Source organism: Meriones unguiculatus, chromosome 20 (genome assembly GCF_030254825.1).
Source record: "Meriones unguiculatus strain TT.TT164.6M chromosome 20, Bangor_MerUng_6.1, whole genome shotgun sequence".
Classification (NCBI taxonomy): domain Eukaryota; kingdom Metazoa; phylum Chordata; class Mammalia; order Rodentia; family Muridae; genus Meriones; species Meriones unguiculatus.
Genome location: NC_083367.1, coordinates 12,074,852 through 12,095,431, shown reverse-complemented (window position 1 = coordinate 12,095,431; position 20,580 = coordinate 12,074,852). Strand labels below are relative to the sequence as shown.

The 20,580-nt window shown below is 40.2% G+C and overlaps 1 protein-coding gene across 1 annotated transcript in view; it reads right to left on the bottom strand.

The window, feature by feature from the left end:
* Mdn1 (midasin AAA ATPase 1) overlaps positions 1–20,580 on the bottom strand; it is a 128,545-nt gene that overhangs the window by 87,655 nt on the left and 20,310 nt on the right. The window contains exons 11-22 of the mRNA XM_060373408.1: positions 19,837–19,918; positions 17,240–17,335; positions 15,310–15,422; positions 13,988–14,136; positions 11,723–11,783; positions 9,776–9,987; positions 8,529–8,632; positions 7,481–7,625; positions 6,790–6,886; positions 3,315–3,428; positions 1,266–1,413; positions 721–831 (exon numbers count right to left, since the gene is read on the bottom strand). Of these exons, the coding sequence (XP_060229391.1) occupies positions 721–831; positions 1,266–1,413; positions 3,315–3,428; positions 6,790–6,886; positions 7,481–7,625; positions 8,529–8,632; positions 9,776–9,987; positions 11,723–11,783; positions 13,988–14,136; positions 15,310–15,422; positions 17,240–17,335; positions 19,837–19,918 (1,432 nt within the window). The remainder of the gene's footprint in view (positions 1–720; positions 832–1,265; positions 1,414–3,314; positions 3,429–6,789; positions 6,887–7,480; positions 7,626–8,528; positions 8,633–9,775; positions 9,988–11,722; positions 11,784–13,987; positions 14,137–15,309; positions 15,423–17,239; positions 17,336–19,836; positions 19,919–20,580) is intronic.

The following is a 20,580-nucleotide window of genomic DNA, read 5'->3' as shown; positions in this document are numbered from 1 at the left end:
CATCTAAGTCGAACACTGTAACAACACAGTCTAAGAACAGAATGTGAAAAGAACTGAATGCTTGTGAGAAAACCCCAAGATAGTAAGTCTTGTGAGCTCAGTTTCTTCAAACCGTGGAGCTGTTCTTGGAGTGGCTTCATGCTCCTCCCAGTTGTAGCAGATAGGAGTGAGCTTACTTCAGATCACTCCTCACAAGTGGGTATTGTCACTAGCTCATTTGCCTCCACAGAAAAACATGTTTTTACACCTGTAGCTTGTTCTCATGACTGCACTCTTTACTCAGGTGACTCCTACTAACTCTCACCGTATAAACTGCCGATGCTCTCAAGGTTGGCTAATGAGTGAAACTTTAGTCTGCCTCATTTTTAGGCTTCAGTCTCTGAGGACCCACTGACTCTGGTGTGGTGACGATACACACCTATAGTCTTTAAATTTTTTTTTCCAACACAGGGCTGGAGAGATGGCTAGGGGATTGAGAGCACTGGCTTCTCTTCCGGGACCCATATTCAATTCTTAGCACCTACAAGGCGGTTCGGAGAACCATCACAAATGCTAGTTCTAAGAAATCCAATGCCCTATTCTGGTGTCCACATAGCAGTCACATATTCTTACACATGGAATAAAAAAGAGAGAGAGAAAGGAAAATAGTTTTTCTCAAACAGTTAAAATTGTGACAATTCAGCCTTTTATATTAAACAAATAGAATGTCAAAGAACATACCTGTTTCAGCAGACTTTTGACATTGCCAGAAATAATGTGCTGGCAAATGAGCTTCTGAACTATGGGGTGTGATGTCCGGTCAAGCTGTGTCAGGAAACCCAGACAAAAGCCCTGGAGAGAAAACATAAATATAGATAAACACAAACTGGCCTTATATTCCTAGGCTTAACTTACAAATAAAATTTAGCTTCCTGGGGTTTTACATCCCAGAACAACATTTTTTGATTTTTCAAAACAGGGTTTCTCTGCATACCCTGTGGTCCTAGAACTCCTTCTGTAGATCAGACTGGCCTCAAACTCAAGAGATCTGCCTGCTTCTGCTGGGATTAAAGACGTGCACTGTGCCGCCGCCACCACCTGGCCCAGAACAACTTTTACATGTGATAAGGTGGTAGAAAAAAAAAGGGTAGAGCAGCACTTGTCTGAAGTGTTGAGACAAAACAGACCAGCTAGCACTAGCAAATGAGGCATTTGTATTCCTATGTCCACCCATTCGCGATGAGTCCATCCACCCAGCTCCTAAGTCAGATAGACAGCAGAAACACCTCATAGAGTGAGCGCTGAATGTTGCCACATGGGTTGGAAGCTGCAAACCGTAAAGCTCTGCACAGGGTCCGGAGGCTGTAGTGAGGTCTGTGGCCAGTTCCATCCACCAGCTTTGTTCCAGACTCTTTCCGCAAAGCAGTATAGAAGCTACAGAGAGGATAAATTCCAGGCCATTTTATTAAATAGTAGTAATTTTTCTGCCATTTCCTCATCTCTATTTACCAAAGGCTATTTTCACTTCGTTTCTTGTTTTTTTGAGACAGTGTTTCTCTGTGTGGCCCTAGCTGTCCTGGAACTCACTCTTTAGACCAGCCTGACTTCGAACTCAGACATCCACCTGCCTCTAATACCTCCTGGGTGGTGGCATTAAAGATGTGCACCACCACGGCCCAGAGATTTCCAAAAAACAGAAATGGTCAAGCTTACATACAACATCCTAAAGCATGCATCAAAACATATAAGTCTGTACAAATCTATTTTTTACATAATAAGAAGTTCAAAAGGAACTTTTGAACTTTTAGAGATAACTGAGGAACTTGTGTCTTGTAGGCAGAGTAACAAGAAAAGGCTGATTCATGTGTAGTGTTCCAGAGTAGGCACTACCTGAGGGGCAAATGAAGACCTACACACAGCACTCATGAAGTCTGAAAGAACACAGCTCAATCTTCAGTAATGGCAAACTGTTACAAAACAGAGGGGAACAATGACCACTGGCATACTCTGTAAACACTATCATTCTCCATAGACAGAAGACTGAAATGTGAACTCCATACTGCATAGTTTTGTAATTGGTGATCAACTACATGCTCAAATGAAACCAAACAAAACTCAGATAAAACCCAAGCCTCTGCCCAGTGGATGTGCAGGACAGTTACTCCACGACTGACACGTGTAATATAAGAGATTCATTTGGGCCGGGGTTATATTAAACTTCTGTTTCACTCTAATGTATTTCTGCCTTGCTCAATACAGCTCCCCAGTTATTATTTGCAACGGTAGAAAAACAGATCTACAAGTATCAGGAGTTTCCTCTCTCTTTCTCTCTCTCTCTCTATTGAGAGGGTCTCAGTACCTCAGGCTGACTTTGAACTCACAGCAATCCCCATACTTCAGCTTTTCCACTACGAGAATTACAAGCATGTGTCACTAAGACTGGCTCAGATTCTTTTATATGTTGTGTATTCCCAGTACCGATAAATAATTTGAAAAATAGTTATATTTAAAAAAAGCAAGTGGAATAGTTAGGCGTGGTAGTAGCACATGCCTTTAATGTTAGCACCGAAGAGGCTGAAGGCAGCCAGGGATACAGAGCACCTGTTTAGCACATATAAGGTCCCAGATCTGATACTCTGCAACACAAAAGCTTCAGGGGTAGGGTGGGGTGGGCTGGAGAACAAGCTATAAAATAATAGGCAAATAGCTAATACACTATTACAACCCTTCCCATATTATACTCTCTTCAAGAGGAAAGTCATCTGCTCAGAGTGACATATGGGTTCTAGTTTCCTAAACCAACACTGCACCCAAGGCTTCCTGCACAAAACACTATGGTCTTTCTATATGGACTGCAATACATGAAAAAGAGACTCAAAGTATCAACCCATACCACAGTTCTATAACTTATAAATAGAAAGCCTTTAAATCCTAAACCTAATTCAATTTACAGTAACAAACTAACTCCTGGCTTCCATCTAGCTAATATGCAAATCCTAGGTAGGAAAGAGACCAGAGGAAGATAAAAGACAATTTACTATTTAGGAATTCAAATTCTAAGCTATGACTATACAGAAGTAATCAAGAGAACAGCACCTGTGCGTTTCATTTGTAGTGATTCTAAAAGGTGTAAGTAATTTCTTTAGGAAAACTTGGGAGAATTCACAGAAGGTTTCAGTTTTCAAGCAAATTCTTCGACTAGTTTTCTCCACACTGAAGTAAATCATGAAAGTGTGTGTGTGTGTGTGTGTGTGTGTGTGTGTGTGTGTGTGTGTATGGAATGGACTTTTGATGCTCAGAAGAAATCATGTAAAGACGAGCAAAAGATAACCTACTTTACAATTCCTTGTACAGTGCTCTTGCTCACACTCAGTCCTTTCAGATAATCCACAATAAGAATTTGTAAGTCTTCTTTACTTTCTAATTCTTCTACATAAAGTTCTGTGAACCTGTAAGAGAATTATTAATCAAAGAAAATTATTAATCATTTTATAAGAAATGAATGTGTCCCACTGCATTCTCTAGGACAGTAGTCCTCCACCTGTGGTCACAGCCCCTTTTGGAGTCAAACAAACATTTCACAGGGGTCGCCTAAGACCATCAAAAAACAGATATTTACATTTATGATTCATAACAGTAACAAAATTAAAGGTATGAAATAGTAACGAAAACAATTTTATTGTTGGGGGTCACCACTAAATGAGGATCTGCATTTAAGTGTCACAGCATTCAGAAGGATGAGAACCACTGCTCTAGGGTTGAGCATGGAGTCTCCTTCGTAGTCAACCTCTAGGCCCCTCCCATGTCATATTCAACCTACCTACGCAGCCAGACGCACCCCACACTATAGGATTAGACCAGGAAGCACACCTTTCACAGCAGCCTAATCCCCTCTGTCTACCTGACTTTGTTCTTCCCAAGCCATCTGCAAGCTCTCGGGCCAACACATCCATACATTCTCTTGTCTGTCATATCAGACACAGAACTAACAAAAGAAGTGCACATGCCTAAATCTCATCCCCAAAATACCAACAACATGAGAAATCTCCAAACCTACCCATCCTGTAGAGATGAACCCCAGAACACAGAATTTAAAAGAACATCATAAACTCGATCAAAGATTTCAAGGAGTTGAAAGAACAAACTGCTCAATGAAGTTAAGGCTAAAGAATATAAAGAAAAAACAAGTTCTGAATGATGCCCACAAAAACAGAAACACAAGGCTGATGGAAATGAGGACATTGCAGAATTTGAGAAAATTCAACCATGAGATATAAACACTGAAGAGGAATTGGAAAATCCAACAGTACTACTAGAAAACCCAAAGAGGAGTCTGACAAGGACAATCAAGGAGATGATCAAGACTCAAAGATGAAGAGGAGGATCCACCAAATAAGCAAGGAAAATGAAACATTTTAAGAACACAAGAAAGAAATGCAGGAAAAGTGGAACACCATGAAAAAAACAAACCTTGAAATTATTAGCACAGATAAGAAATAATCCCAATTAATGGCATAGACCAAATTTTCAACAACATAATAGAAGAGAACATAATGCCTAAGAAAGATACAAATACAAGAACACCAAAAGGACAAGATAGGAAAAGAAAATCCCCATAGCATATCATACTTAAAACATTAAGCGTATGTAACAAAGAAATAGTATGGAAAGCTGAAAGAGAAAAAGGCAAGTCGAGTGATTTATAAAAGGGAAAACCCATCAAAATAACAGCTGACTTCTTAATGGAAGCTTTCACAGGCAGCACAGCCTGGAGCAATGCACTCAAATCATAAAGGACAATGACAGCCAACTTAGAAGTATGCTCGGGAAAACTACCTGCCATAACTGAAGGACAAAGAAAAATTTAATATGATATAAACAGCCTTAAAAACTTATGAACAGAAAAACTACAGAAAGAAAATACAGGAAGCAGTAGTTTAGGCTGAGGACAGGAATGAGTGTAGCTGAGCGACTATGGAAATATGAACCTGCAGTAAGTAGTAAAACACTAAATAGCACAGAAAACACAAACACCACCAAAAATCAGTAACACAATGACCACAACTTACACACAGCACATGTATTTCAATAGTAACTTCAATGATCTCAATTCTCCAATCAAAAGATATAATCCGACTGAATGGAGCTAGAAAGAAAGCCTATCTATCTGTTGTCTATAAGAATACATTTTAGGAGTCTCAGAGGTTAAGAACACTGGCTATTCTTCCAAAGGTCCTGAGTTCAATTCTCAGCAACCACATGGTGGCTCATAAACATCTATAATGAGTCCTTGTGCCTTCTGGCGTGCAGGCATACAAGCAGGCAGAACACTTTGTAAATAATAAGTGAATAAATCTTTAAAAAGAAAGAAAAAAGAAACATATTTGTTGGTATAATATTCTTTTAAAATGTATATGCCTTACCCTTGTTAATTCAAATGCTGATTTCCCCACCCCCAACTCTCTGGTTTCAATCTGGATATTGCATTGTGATACTCACTATAAGCATCCTGTCTCAACTCTTGTGTAAACAGGACACAAATAAAGCAACTAGATACAATGTTGTGCAATGGGAGGAGCCAGAGGACAGGAAAGAGGGGAGGAGCTAGAGAACAGGAAGGGGCGAGAAGGAGGAGGAGCTCAAGGAGAAGAGAGCACGAGGAGAACAGAGCGGGAGGGAGAGCTTAGAGGACTTGGAGCATGAACCAGACCTAAGATTTCACAAAAAGCAAGTAAAATGTAGGAAATCTAAATGTTAGGAAACTGAGGGTTTGGAGGTTTAGGAGGGAGTAAATACCAGGGGTATTTACCAGGGATAAACACCAGGGTACTCAACCTCACCTAAAAAAAAAACTTTTTCTGCATTAAAGACACAAACAGTTGTATCTTGCTAAGTTCAAGGTCAGGCTGATCTACATAAAAAGATCCAGGACATTACTAGGGGGACTACAGCTGGGATACAAAGTGAATAAACTATAATAAATAAATTAAAATAAGAAAAAAAAAAACAAACATAAACCCTCCCCACAAAAAAAGATCCAGGACAGTCAAGGTTACACATAAGATCTTGTCTCAAAAAACAACACACGCCGCCATGATAAAAACTGAAATTATGTAGAAGAAAATATATACTTTAATATAATTTCTAAAAATGATCTATGTCTATTATTTTAATAATGAAAACAGTAGACTGAATAGGCTTTCTGGGAAATTACATGCATTTGTGGTATGAGCATGATATACGAACAGGAATGTCACACTGCTGCTAAAACTTTCAAAGGGAAGCTTGCAGGAACTAGGTTTTTCCTAACGTGTAGTTTCAAGGGACTGAACTCACTTGGCTCCAAGTACTCTGACTCTCAAAGCCATCTTGTTGGCCTGTAATTGACTTTAGTGGCTGTTTTCAAACATGAAACAACATAAATATTACTAACACTAAATTTTATTCTTTAATGTTACATATATCATATGCCAAAATAAGCACTTAACATATTATGTTCTATAAACGAAACTTCCCTTAATAGCTGAAAGATGAATGTGTTCAACAAGACCTATTAAGTATCATACTAATAACCAAAGAACTAGGTACAGAGCATAGCCTCAACCAGCAGAAGCAGCGTAACTAATAAACAATAATAAACAATGATTCCCTACTGCTCTAGACTTTCTTACATGCCCACAATCTAAAGAAAAGGGGATTAACAAGTAAGGAAACCAATACTCCTCTATTAGATACCAGTAAATGTCAACCAGTGTTTGAAGTCTGGTTTTGTTAATATTACCAATAAAGAAAAGAAAACAAAATTCTTACCGGTTTCTTATTCCTGGTGGCAGATTTCTTTTGCCCACATCAGTAGCTGGGTTCATGCACCCAAATAAACGAAAATCAGGGTGCCGAAGCAGTGGTTCTGTTAAAAGAAAAATTCAACAACTTTTAGCAATTGAGCAACCTGCCAAAGAACCCAAGGGAAAGACAATTTTAAACTCAGAGAGCCCAAGGTCCAGCAGAACTGATGCTACCTGCTCTACCACCCATGTCTTTTCTGAGTCTTCAGTGAGATTACTTTTCAGACAGATAGTGCAAGCACAAGCATGTGCGTGCACACCACACATACACACACACACACACACACACACACACACACAGGAGTGGCATAGACAAACAGGCAGGGAGATACACTCACTCACTCTCTCACAGCTTAACATCATGTTGCCATTCAAGTCTTTTTGGTGTGTTTGTTCCCTTTTAATTATTTATTATCGAAGACCTATGCTTGTATTTATTTGAACAGTGTTTATATATCTACCACTTAAATACTTAAAAAATGACTGTACTCTTATTTGCATTCCCCAAAGCACCTAATATTATTTCACTATACTTCCCCAGGAACTTATTTTCTAAATAATAAATTCCATTTTGGAATATGTTTTCTCAAAACAATCTCACCTTTAACTGACCAACACTTAGTGCCGAGTCAAACCCCACTGGGATTAAGTGCTACCTGTGTCTCCTCGATCAAGCAAAACCAGGGAGCCAGAAGATCCTTCAAGTAAACCACTCAGACACTCCAGGGTTTCAGGAGCAGCCAGGTTAATCTCATCTAGTAATATCCATTCTCCTTTCTTTATAGCCTGAGCCAAGGTACCCTGGAAGATAACAATAAAGGCACAGTTAGCAAAAGAAGTCACACAGGTAAGCAGAGGCATGGCCATATTTTCCCACTAATAAACCTATACTTTGAATGACAAATGACTGTAGGCAGTTGGCAGTGTGGGGCCAAGTAAACTCTGTAAATGTCCAAATGGTAAAGGAGGTATCTGTAAGCCTACAAGGTAAGAGAATATAAACAAGATGGGTATGCAAGTAAGCATATAACAAACTCAGATGCTGGAAAACACCCAGTTAGCTATTACAAATCGTGTGTGTGTGTGTGTGTGTGTGTGTGTGTTGGGGTCGTGGCACACACCTTTGACCCCAGATCTCTCTGAGTTTCAGGCCAGCCAGGACTACATAGCTAGACCCTGACAAAAACAGACAAACAAACAAACAAAAAACATACCAAGACCCCAAAAATTTTCAAATCAAGAGTATATATATTTTAAATCAAGTGTGTTTGTAATTCACAGCCTATTAACAGTGTATTTCTAAAAATATCAAAAGGAATCTTTATTTGGCTCAACACCAATTTAATATAGATGGTACTTGCCCACAGCAAATAGGAGATGACCATGGCCTGGTCAAACTCCACACTCACTGAATCCCACCCAAATCCTATCCAAAAGCAGACGCTCACACAGACAACTAAACTAAAGCCTGTGCTTGGCACCATCAGACAATCGTGAAGTAGCAGAGTGTACTACCCTTAAGTAAGCATTCCGATGCTCATTAAGCACTGGGAAGAGCATTGCTCACAATCTTTTCCTTATCTTATTTTTTAGTATGTATTTTCTGTCTTAAACAGCAGGCACAACACAAAGACAATACAAAATGATAACCCTCAACAGACTTTCTTCTCTGTGAACACCCCATTAACTTAAACAATAAAATACCTCCACAAAAGCAAACAAAAGGGCATTTTCAGTCATTTTCATTTGTTGTTGGGCGTGGTTGATCCTAAGGCCAAATGCTTCCCATTTCTCCTTTAGAAGTAGCCCTAGGAAGGAATAAAGACAAGACCTTACATTTTGAAGTCTTATGGTTTGAATCCGAAACGTCCCCCAAGGGAACATGTTTTTAATGTATGTTCCCTGTCTAGAGGTACTTAAAAAAAAAAAGGAAAAAGAAAAGTTGTTTTTTTTTTAAGTGTGTGTGTGTGTGTGTGTGTGCATCTGTAAGCGTTGGTGGCCCCAGGGACCAGAAGTGTCAGAATCCCCTGGAACTGGAGTTTCAGATGGCTGTGAGGCAGCAGTCATGGGTGCTGAGAGCCACGGTCAAGTCCTCACCAAAAGCCAAGACTCTTTACCTCTGAGCATCTCTTTAGAAAGGGAGGACTAGCCGGCAAGAAACAGGTCTCTCAGACCAGTCATTTGCATATCTCTCACTCCAGCCCTTAGTTACATCTGCTTTCTAGAGGTGGCAAGAGGCCTTGGGGAAGAAAGGGCCTTCTCACCAAGCCTAACAACCTTGGTTTGATCCCTGAAGCCCACAGAGGTAAAGAGAGAACAAATTCCCAGCTGCCCTCTGCTTGGAGGTTTCTCTGAAGTATTCTCCCACTACCACAGATGGGACGGCTCCTGCTGGCTGCCACACCTCCTCATCATGATGGACTGACATTAATTTTAAATCGCAAGCCAAAATAAATCTTTCCTTTAAAGTTGTCTGTCATATATTTTGTTAAGATGCGTTAACATTCCTGTGTTCCACGTTTTACTGGTGTGTCTGAACATTGTCCCGTGCCCATATGCAGTGCGTTTACACGCTTCTGCATCAGAAAAAAAGAATAAAGGACTACGTTCAAATACCTATATGATGCTAACCACGGGACAGTCACCATTAACACACATGTACAAGCAGCTGGTAATGCATTTCCCCTGAGGATCATTTCACATAGCTGATAGTATTAGCATTACATAGATGAGGAAGCAAAACGAAAACAAGTAAGCTACCAAAAGCTTGTGGAAGCCAGTTCTTTCTCAGAAAATACGTCATCCTGATTATGAGGCAGTGCTTGTGCCCCAACACCTTATCAGAACCATGTCTACAAGCATGGCAGTGGGAACGCTCCAGAACTAATCACCCCTACCAGAAGACCTACACAATTACACTTTTCTGTTACTTAATTCTTGCACGTCCTTACCTGGCTGGCTCTCCTTTCCTTCCTTGTTAACAGCTGACCTTTGTACGTGTTGCATTAGTCTGAGGAGATCATGCCATCGCCTCTGCCTGTAGCAGGTCTGAATGTGTCCCAAAAAGGTAAAGTTTTGTTTTTTAGAAAATGTCTGGACAAACAGTTCCTCGAATGTCTCTCGTAAAGGCAGCCAAATAAGCTTATGATCTACTGGCTTGAACCTGAAAAAAGAAAAAGGTAAATGTGATTTATAAAATCATGCAGCAGAAACTAAGAAACATAATGAAAACCAATCAAAATCAAAAACACTGAGAATCTTAAGTTTTCAGCTTTGATTAATTTTTTACATTTCAATGTTCAGCCAATTTATGATAAAGATTAAACATTTCAGATTAAAAGTGCTAATAGAAGTTTGAAATTTCTAATTGGACAAAAGATATGTCATCTATTTTACTATCACTTACATCTAAATAAACACACATGGCACTTGGCGACAAGCCATGTTTCAAAAAGTTTTTCTGGACAATAGAGACAAGCCCTGGTGGCTCAGGTGCAGTGCTGCTCTCAACTTTGATCAGAGAAGCATTTTGCAGAGAATAGTGAATAAAAATAAGGGAACTCTCAAACTTTTTTTCACTAACACACTGATTACATTTTAAATGTAAAAATGTATGGAGCAATCTTTCATTTGTTAAGCAACACTTACATGGTCCTCGTTTTATGTAGCTTATAACCTAATCAGAGATAACACAGAAAACATTTCTATAACCAGACAGTAGGTACTATAGATTATATAGTAACTACAGTAAAGCAGTAAGCAATAGGAGTATTCACAACATACACAGCAGTGACAAATGCTGAAGAGGGAACATTTGAAAGAGACTTAAACACGGATGTGAACTAAGCAGGTGTCTATGAGAACTAAGCAGCCAAATGGAGACATGTCCAGCCACCTGGGGAAAGACCTAGCTTTACTGCATTCTTTTCCTGCCCACTAGAGATACAGTTGCTAAGAAACCGGCCCAGACCAGAACTGTTTATGGTCTTGGCACCTAAAGTAAACCAATCATTTCAAAAGTCAATCCCTTACCCAATCGTGTAATGCCAAGGCACGTAACTCCCTGCTTGCATTCCCCCACCCCCTTTAAAAACCTTGTTCCCCTAAACAGACCCTTCCTTGCATTCCTTTCCTGCTTCACAGGAAGTTTTGCAACCTGGGCTAGAGTACGTATCCAATAAACCCTCATGTATTTGCAGCAGAGTCAATTCCTGATAGTCTTTGGGGGTCTCATGAACTGAGCATAACATTCTACATAGAGAGTTACAGGCTAGGCAAGACTATAGACAGAGCCTGTCTCAAAAAACAAAATACCAATAAAAAATAAGCGCTTATTAAATAAACATCTCTTTGAGCACAAGGACCTCAAGTATCATTTAAATTTAACAGAGGGGCTAATGAGCTGGATCAGTAGGTAAAAGTACTTGCTGCCAAATCCGACAATTTCAGCATTTAGACAGTGAGAGATAAAATGAATTCATACAACCTGCCTTCATGCTATGGCAATATGCACCTTTAAGTACACACCAATAGATTAAGCTAATACTGTGTACTGCAACTTGCCCTCTGCCTTCCACATACATGTACCCTCAAGTTCACACACCAAAAAATTAGCCCAGTGCTGTGCTGCACACCAGGAATAGGGGCTTGTCTTTAGTTCCTGTCCTGTGGAAAGGCAGAGGCAGGCAGGTGAGTCCATTTTGGTCTATATAGTTAGCTCCAAGGCTAGTCAGACTACACAGTGAGACCCTGTCTCAAAAACAAACTAGTGATAGGAGAAGGGCCACAGCTCTCTGCATAACCTCCAGGCAGGACAGCTTTGACTTGGTAAGAAAACAGTATTTTCCATCTCTAGCAGTAAACACAATGTAGGATTTTAATTATCTGAACCCACTTACCCTCCAAGCAAGTCTGCAGTTTCACTTTGTTGATTCATATTGACAACTCTCAAATGGTGACCTTTAAGAAACAAACAAACAAGGATGATTTCAAGCACTTAAAGGAGCCAGGATGTGATGATAATATTATTAATCCCAGGCACACCTCCACGAGTTCCAGGCTAGCCTGCTCTGCGAAGTGAGTTCCAGACCAGCCAGAAAGACAGAGTAGAACTTGTTTCAAAAAAACAGGAACTGTGGGGCTCTACTGGATAATGCTGAAGTCCGTCATCTCTGGAAAGCCAATTTATTTGCACAGGATCTATGCTGATAGACTTCCTTTTCTCATGGCGTTTTAAAAGTCTTCCCTGATCTGGGTGATCCCAGGTCTTGTGAAGAGCATCACATGGCCCTTAGGACAGATCACAGGCCAGACCCTTCCCTGATAAGGAAACTGCTCGAGCAAGCATCTAGCAATTCCTAGAAATGACCCACCCTGCTAAAGATCTTAGTCCTGCATGTGACCTTCAATTGTACTTGAGTGGCCCTCCCATTTCTAATAGAATAATTAAGTACTGTATTTTTCCTTCTTGTGATAGGATCATTAAGTATCCCTCATCCCCTGACTCCAGCAAATCAAACACAGTCACCCTTGAAATCCCTCCCTCCGTCCAGGGTTTATATTCCCTTAAATAAAGAATCATCTGAGATTTGTCATTCATCTCCTGTTGGGTCTAGTCTCACTGGCCCTGCCCTCCAGCCTGCTGGACCAGGGCCTCACACGGCCTGTGTCTTGGCTGCAAGCCAACACATGGGATTTGGCCCCCACGATGTGCTTCCCTTACCACCCAGTATCTCACGCCAAAAGAGATAAACTGTAACAACACTCTGTGGAAAACCTTTTGCACACCCTGGCTTAATGGTCTTGGGCCTCACCCTAAAGCTCTCTAGATGACCCTAACAGAAACTCCCCCCAAAAGCTGAGTCTGCAAGAAACAAAATAAATAACAAAAAGAAACAAAACTGAAGCCTGAATTTGCTACTTTGTGGGGTTTTTCTTCCACCCTTTTCCACCCCTTTTTTCTTCTTTCCTTTCACCCCCTAACACTAGGTAGGAGAGAAAAAAGGACAGAGAGGAAAGAGGCAACATTATCCTGCTGATTACGGGCAATGAGCTCATTGGGGCAAGTTTTATCTTTGCCATAGGATATCTAACTCCTTCTTGTTTCTTCTTCGTGTACAACTTAACAAACACCAACCAACAGCAAGCAGGCAACCAACAACAAAAGCCTACCCTGCCTCTGGGGCCCTAGACTTTATTTACCTTCTGAAAAGTCCCCAGAATTACAAACAGGCACAGAAACTACCTGCAGCTGGCAAAACTACACCCCAGGCAGAACACATGGCAAATCACAGTCAGCTTCTCCAAAGCAGCGCCACCTCCCATGAAATACAATGAAACAGATTCTTATAATAGTTCTGTGGTGTTTTTTAAAGAAATGAAAAATTTTAAATTCTCACTACACAAAACAAACAGCCAGAAACAAAACCAAAAAAAGCTCCCTGAAAAATCACAATGCATGTCTTAAAAAGGCAGGGCAAGTTTTCACACATGCCCTTTTCTTTGCCGTTCTCAATAAATTTCAGTATCTTAGAATTCTTTAACATCTAAAAATAGTAACCAAAACCAAAAAAAATCCTCCAGCACATGCCGTGAATCCTAGCACTCCAGAGGCAAACGCAGGCAGATCTCTGTGTGTTTGAGGCCACTCTGGTCTATAGAGTGAGTTGTCTAACAGACTTAATTAAGCACAAACATAAGCAAGTCTTGCCATCCACTGTAATGTTATCCAAGAAGGCAGAGGGTCACCAGGTTCATAAGCAGGAGGTAAACCTGAGCTACACCACAAAGGAAAAGCAGTATGTATGGCATATATAGATTAATTTTATTCATTTAAAAAAAAATATATATATACACACACATATATATATGCATGCATCCTTCTATGCATGTATGTGTAAAAACTATTAAAATAAGTTAATGGTGGTTATTTACAGGGAAACCAAACTGTACGTGGAATGAGGCCAATTCAAACTTTAATATCCTGAGATTTAGTACACAGAAGAAAACAGCAACAAGACAAAAACACCAAACTAGGCATAGTGATGCATGCATTTAATCCAAGCACACAGGGCACTAAGGCAAGAAGACAGCAAGTTGGAGGCTGGTCCTAGGCTACCAGACAGGTCCGTGTCCCCACTTCCCACGCCCAGCCCCTCAAGTACCTGTGGCACGAGCCAAGTGCTGGACAGCAGAGGTTTTACCGGTGCCCGTCTCTCCCACTAACAGTACAGGTTCCCCTTGGCTTACACACACTGCGAGCTGCTCAAGGAGAACAGAAGATGGGCGGGTAGCAGCAAATGTATACTTCTCCCTAGGACAGGAAAAAAGGACTTAGAAGCTAGCTGAGCCAGGCATGGTGACTTGGGCACAATGGAAAGTTTTAGGGCAGCCCGGGCAATCTAGTCATTGCCTACTTCAAACTTACTAACTAGGAATGAAGCTCAGTGGTATAGTACTTACCTATCTTGTGTAAGTCCAGCAGTGAAATAATAGCAAAAAAAGAGAAAAACAAACATCTAGACCTCAAGCTTTTCTTAGTGTTGGATATAAAAAAAGCATTTCAAAGAAAAATGAAAAAATAACCTAGAGTAATTGTCTTCATATTATAAAATATCTTAGAACAAACTACAACTTTACTGTGCACTACGAACATTTAACATCCATTCGGCTGTTAAGTGTCACCTATATCAACATAACACCTGTGGTTAAGATACTAGGTTCTGGAGACCAAAATGTAAGACATAACCTGCACAGCCTATTCTTGAACAAATCCCAAATCTCCATTAGACTCATTCCTCACTTACATGGGGCTCAGCAGGTAAAGGCATTTACCCATGACAAAAGCTTGACAACCAGAGTTTGACTCCCAGAAAGCACGAAAAGGTGGCAGAAGGACTGACTACTACCCAAAGTTGTCTTGTGACCTTCATACAGCATGCCATGGCATATCCAACCACATACACTTCATACAGATACACAACATAATAGATGTATCTTGAAAATATTTAAATAATACATAATTATGATGGGCTAAAGCAGTCTTCCCCCAAAACTGAGTCTAAGTAAAAGATATACATATGACTTATCTTGACATAGAACACGGAAGATTTAATTAAATTAAGCTCTTAGTACACTATGGTGGGCCTTCACTTCAATGGCTGGTGTGACTGATTGCAACTCAAATAGCATGATATTAAAAACACATTTCCCAAAACACATTATTTAGAATTTTCTATGGTCCTGATCATCAAGAAATTCACACGCTAGTACAGCCTAATACCCACGCGAGCTTATTTCATTAAATAAACTGTCCTCAGTCAAACTGAGGACCTCCATCAGTTCCAAGCTGCTAACAGCTATCAGCATCTAGTTCCCAAGACCTATTTGGGAAATTCCTATTCTTCAACATGCACCAAACTGGAAGGGTGTGAGGCCAAGCACACGGTGTTCAGACACGGTCTGCAGGCTGGTGAACTTTACTCACTTTTGTATGCGAACAGCTTCACTTTGTTTCCGCAAAAGCCGTACTCGACCTACTTGGACATCCAGCTCATTAATGACAATTTCTGGTTTATAAAGTTTACAGAAAAATTCAGCCTGTGGAAGACAAAGATGTCAACTAAGTTAAAAACCTGCCTGCTTTTAAACATTTCTTTAGCCAAAGTGTCTTTGGGAACCCTTCACCATGAAAGCAGTGTCTACTTCTAAGACACCCAAGTTAGCATTACATCAAGGGTTTCTTTGTTCTTATTTTCTTTTACTTTTTAAGCTTTTTAAATGCTTAAACACAGAACACACATCCAAGGAGTGGTACCAAAGACAGCTAGTGTTAACTGACAACCTGACAGAATTCAGCATTACCCAGAAGACAAAGTCTCTGGCCAGGCCTGTGAAGGGCCATCCTGATAATGTCAACTGAGGTTAACACCTGACTCTGCGCAGCACTATTCTCGGGGTAGGTGCCCTGGACTGTATAAACAAAGGTAAGCTGAGAAACAACAGTAAAGCATTCCTTGTTCTCTGCTTCTTGACTGCAGATGGGAGTCTGACCAGCTCCCATCTCTGTGATTTCCCTGCCACGATGGACTCTCACCTGGAAGAACTGTGACCAAAATAAACCCTTTCTCTCCTAAGTTGCTTTGTCAGGGTATTGTATCATAGCAACAGGAAATAAACTGTACCAGTACTCTTCACTCATTCAAATAAGCCTTTGCCTAGTTAAAGTGAACACACTGACTTTCACTAAGAGCTCAGAGGGAAAGGGAAAAAAATCCACTCCTAATATAAGAAGTAAATTGTTCTTTATGCTTTTGTCAGCTTTAATTTCTAACATAGAGTTAAGACTCCATGGTCTGTCTGAGAGAAACAAAAGGTGCAGCAGAGGTTCCTGGAAGTCTATAGAATAACCATTCATCTTCTACCTTAGTATTCAAAGAACCCAGATTAAAGCTCAGGTTTAGGCCAAGAATAAATGACCAAAATGCTTAAAGGGTACCCCGCCTCCCCAATCGGTAGAGGAAACATTGCTCCATCTAAGCCAATCACGGTGGTCTCATGTCCCTTGCCCACTATGATGACACACAGGTAAATCCTTTGCAGAAGGGTACTGCATCGTATGAGCCCAAACCATCTCTAGTACTGCAAAAGCTTAATAAACATCTTTACTAACAATTACTAACATGATAATTCAAGTAAGAATACCTAATTTAACCCAGACATTTCTGCAAGCTTCAAAAACACCAACACTACTGCTCAAAGGATTTTCCCTTTGAAAAATATACATATATCTCCCCTCTGTACACCAAATCCGGAACCTCATGAATGCTGAGCACACAGTACCACTGGGTTACAATCTTAGCCCCTCAAAAACACTTATCTGAGATAAAAAAGTAAAAGGTAAGATATCATTAATCTCAGTGTTAAACCTAATGAACCTGCTTAGTACCATTCATTGGAACTATTCTTTTCATCTTTAATGAAAAACAATAAACGGGATGGTGGCACACATCTTTAATCTCAGTACTCTGGAGGCAGAGGCAGGTAAAGCATGTGCTCCAAGCCTGAAAGAGCTACATAGTCAGGCACTGCCTAAAAATAATACATACTACTAAAACAGTAAGAAAAAAAATCTATATATTGAAGTACAGACTACAATGTTACTGACTGTTCTTACCCTGAAAACAAAATGGTCATCAAACACTAGAAAAAACAGGAATATATGATACAAGATGACAAGAAGAAACTCACTTTAAGAATGTGACACAAGATAATTACACTGGGAATTTCCTATAACTGACAGGTAGCAATGGACCATTAATGTCCAAAGAATCAACGCTGCATGGCAAGGAACAGACAGCATTCAGGAAAGCAGCCCAGCCTTCTTTCAACATGCAGGATAAAGTAGCTGCACATACCTTTTTCTTAGAAATGTTCAGTTTGCTTCCAATAATTTCTGCCATTTTCAGTTTTTTCGTCTGCTCAGAAAGCATGGCAGTGAAACAGTCCAGAGCCTATTAAAACAAGCAAGGGAAATGTCAAATGATTTTTAAGAGAGATGTCTCAGTGATTAAGACTGCTCTAACAGTGCTGCTCTACAGAAGACCCAGAGTCAGTTCCCAACACAGCTCACAAGTGCCTATAATTCTAGCACTAGAGGATCCAATGCCATCTTCTGACCTCTGTGGGCATCTGCATTCACATCCAGGAACCCGCACAGAAGACACACACACACACACACACACAACACACACACACACACACACACGCACACTTAAAAATCTTTAAAAATGTAATCCACTAATTAAACTACAGAGTATCATCATATTAAACTTCCCTGCTTCCCGGCTGTGGGTGAGTCATACAGCTCAAACTCCTGCCACAGTGACTTTCCCATCACGATGGAAGAAAACAATACAAATACTTTTCGATTTTCAACACAAATACACTTCATCTACCAATGAAGTACTTGTGTAGAAATATTCACAGAAGCATATTTCACAATTGCCAAAAGATGAAAACATAAAGCCCCCTTAACAGCTTAATGAAAAAATGCAATGTCGTATATGTAAAGAACTGAAATATTATTGTCTAAAACAACAAATAAGAGGTACAAGGATTAATCATGAAAACATGCAGATTGAAGCAGCTGGATTAAAAAGGCAACATACTGCTCATGTCCTACTTATGTCAAGTTCAGGACAAGCTACATTAGCCCCCTCTAAGGTGTTAAATATGAAAGAGGTAAAAACTAGAGCGGGGTGGAAGTTTACAGTGGGTTTATACAGCAATGACTTTTTTTCCTTCTGTTTTATTGGGGGAAGGTGGCTCAGCAATTAAGCGCATTTGCTGTTCTTGCAGAGATCCCGGCACCTACATCGTGGGTCACAATCAACTGTAACTGCAAATCCAAGGAATCCAATGCCTTCTTTTGGCTTCCACAGATACCAGGCATGCATGAAAAAGACATACTGACAGAGACACACACACAGATGCACATGCACCAAGTTGCACTATGCTAACATACACCTCTAATTTCAGCCATGGGGAGACTGAGGCAAGAGAGTGACAAACTGAAGGCCAGCCTGGGCCACACAACAAAAACATAAAATAAAAGTAGAAGATAGGTTTAATATGGTTCTGCTGGGAGAGTGATACAGGTACACAAGAAGCCTCACTTTCCAACAACATATAAACTAGTGTAGTGTCACATGCTGATAAACTCAGCGCCAAGAAGGCAGAGGGAAGAGGCAATCTAGGCTACCTGATAGTGAATCTCAGCACAGTACGGGAACTATTAAGCAAACAAGCAGGCACCCTGAGTACTCAGTTCATTTACCCGTTTGGGCAACTAAAGTGGGGAACGCAGGGCAAATCCCCAAGTTTGATCTCCGAAAGCAAAGTTGTTCCCTGACTTCCACATGAATGCTATGTGACACTCCTCACACACACTAAAGTAAAATTAAAATTAAAGTAAACAAGATAGAAGAAATGCTGTCCAGCTGTCCATTTTAATTAGAAAGGGACAAAATAAATTTAACTACAAGAAATGAGGACTATTAGAAAATTAGATAGGGGGCTGGAGAGATGGCTCAGTGTTTAAGAGCGCTGTCTGCTCTTCCAAAGGACCTGGGTTCAATTCCCAACACCCACATGGCAGCTCACAACTCTTTGTAACTCTAATCCCAAGGAATCTGACACGTTCACACTAATGCACATAAAATAAAATCAAATAAATTATAAAGAATAAAGAAAATTAGAAAGAATTTTCATTGTAAAATGACGGATAAAAGTAAAAATAGCATTACTGGTGAGCCTTTAATTCCCAACACCTGGAAGGCAGAGGCAGGCAGATATTTGAATTCAAGTCCAGACTGGTATAAAGAGAGAGTTCCAGGACAGCCTGAGAAACCTGTCTTAAAAATCCAAAAAGGAAACAGAAAAGAAAGAAAACAGCTACACAACATTTTAAAGTTAAGAAAGCATATAGTATGTACTCCAAAGGAGGTTGTTTTCTACTCAAAATAAGTTTAGCATATACATTTGAGAATGCAAATCAAACTGGGTTGTAGTTCTCTCTTCAACCTCAGAAATGAAACCACAACACCTTGCCAGAGCCAGTGTTTTTTAGGAGCCCATTATGCTTAGGAAGCCTACTTTGTTCCTAGGGAATTAGCAAAGCTCTACTTCTGAAGGACCTTCGCCACATACAACATGTACTCTACACATCAGATTCTGTAGCTCCCATATAGTTCTCTAAACCAAAGAAAGAGAGATGAAGAGATGGTACAGTGGCTACAAAGACCAGAGGCATTGTGCTATACCACACCAACCCGTTCCAGTCCAGCTTTCACCTCACTGTTCCACTGTAAAGCCTTCCTGCTTCTACAAACAGCCTATGTAAAGCTAAGTTATTCTTTGTATCGGATTAGCTTCAAAGCAGCTCAGTTTTAAGTAGGGGGAGTAAACCAGCTGAAGAAGCTGGCAGCCACAGAAAACACCAACAGCATCTTACCTCCTGAAAAACATGCAACGATGCTGATGGAGATGTACTATCAAAGCCATGAGCAACTCTATTACACCAGTTCAGTAGATCCCTTAAAAACAAATACACAAAAGATTAGGTCAAAGAGATGACAATTTATTTAACACTCTTAAGTCTAAGGTTATTTGATGACTAAAGTCTCCTCGTTTTTCTACCAACGTGAAGGAAAAAGTAGTAGAATTCTTAAAAAAAAAAAAAAAAAAAAGTAGTAGAGTTCTTAACCATACCCATTTCTCCCTGACCCATGCCAGACAAGGAAACAAGGAAAGAGACTAAATACTACCAAACTCAGGGATCCACTCATTCCTAATCCTGAGAATGGAGAGCTGACGCATAAAACTCACTATATGGAGCAAACCCAAAAGACTTACTTAAGACCTGTTAAGACCAGGTGTGGTGGCGCACATTTAACCCCAATACTTGGGAAACAGGGGCAGGCAGACAGAGTTCCAGGACAGCCAGGGCTACACAGACAAACTCTGCCTCAATCCTCACCAGCTCCACATAAAACAAACAAACAGGCAAACAAACAAACAAAAGAAACAATTTAAGTTAATTTTTAAAGTTTTTGTTTCCAGTTTGGTCCATAGTCCAGTCCTGGAGGACTGCCCTGCCTCAGACTCTTAGAATGCTAGAATTACATGCACATGCCATAGGCTGTTTAAAGGGATCTGATCTCACGATGCAAACTGTAAACTTGACCTGTTAGGATCA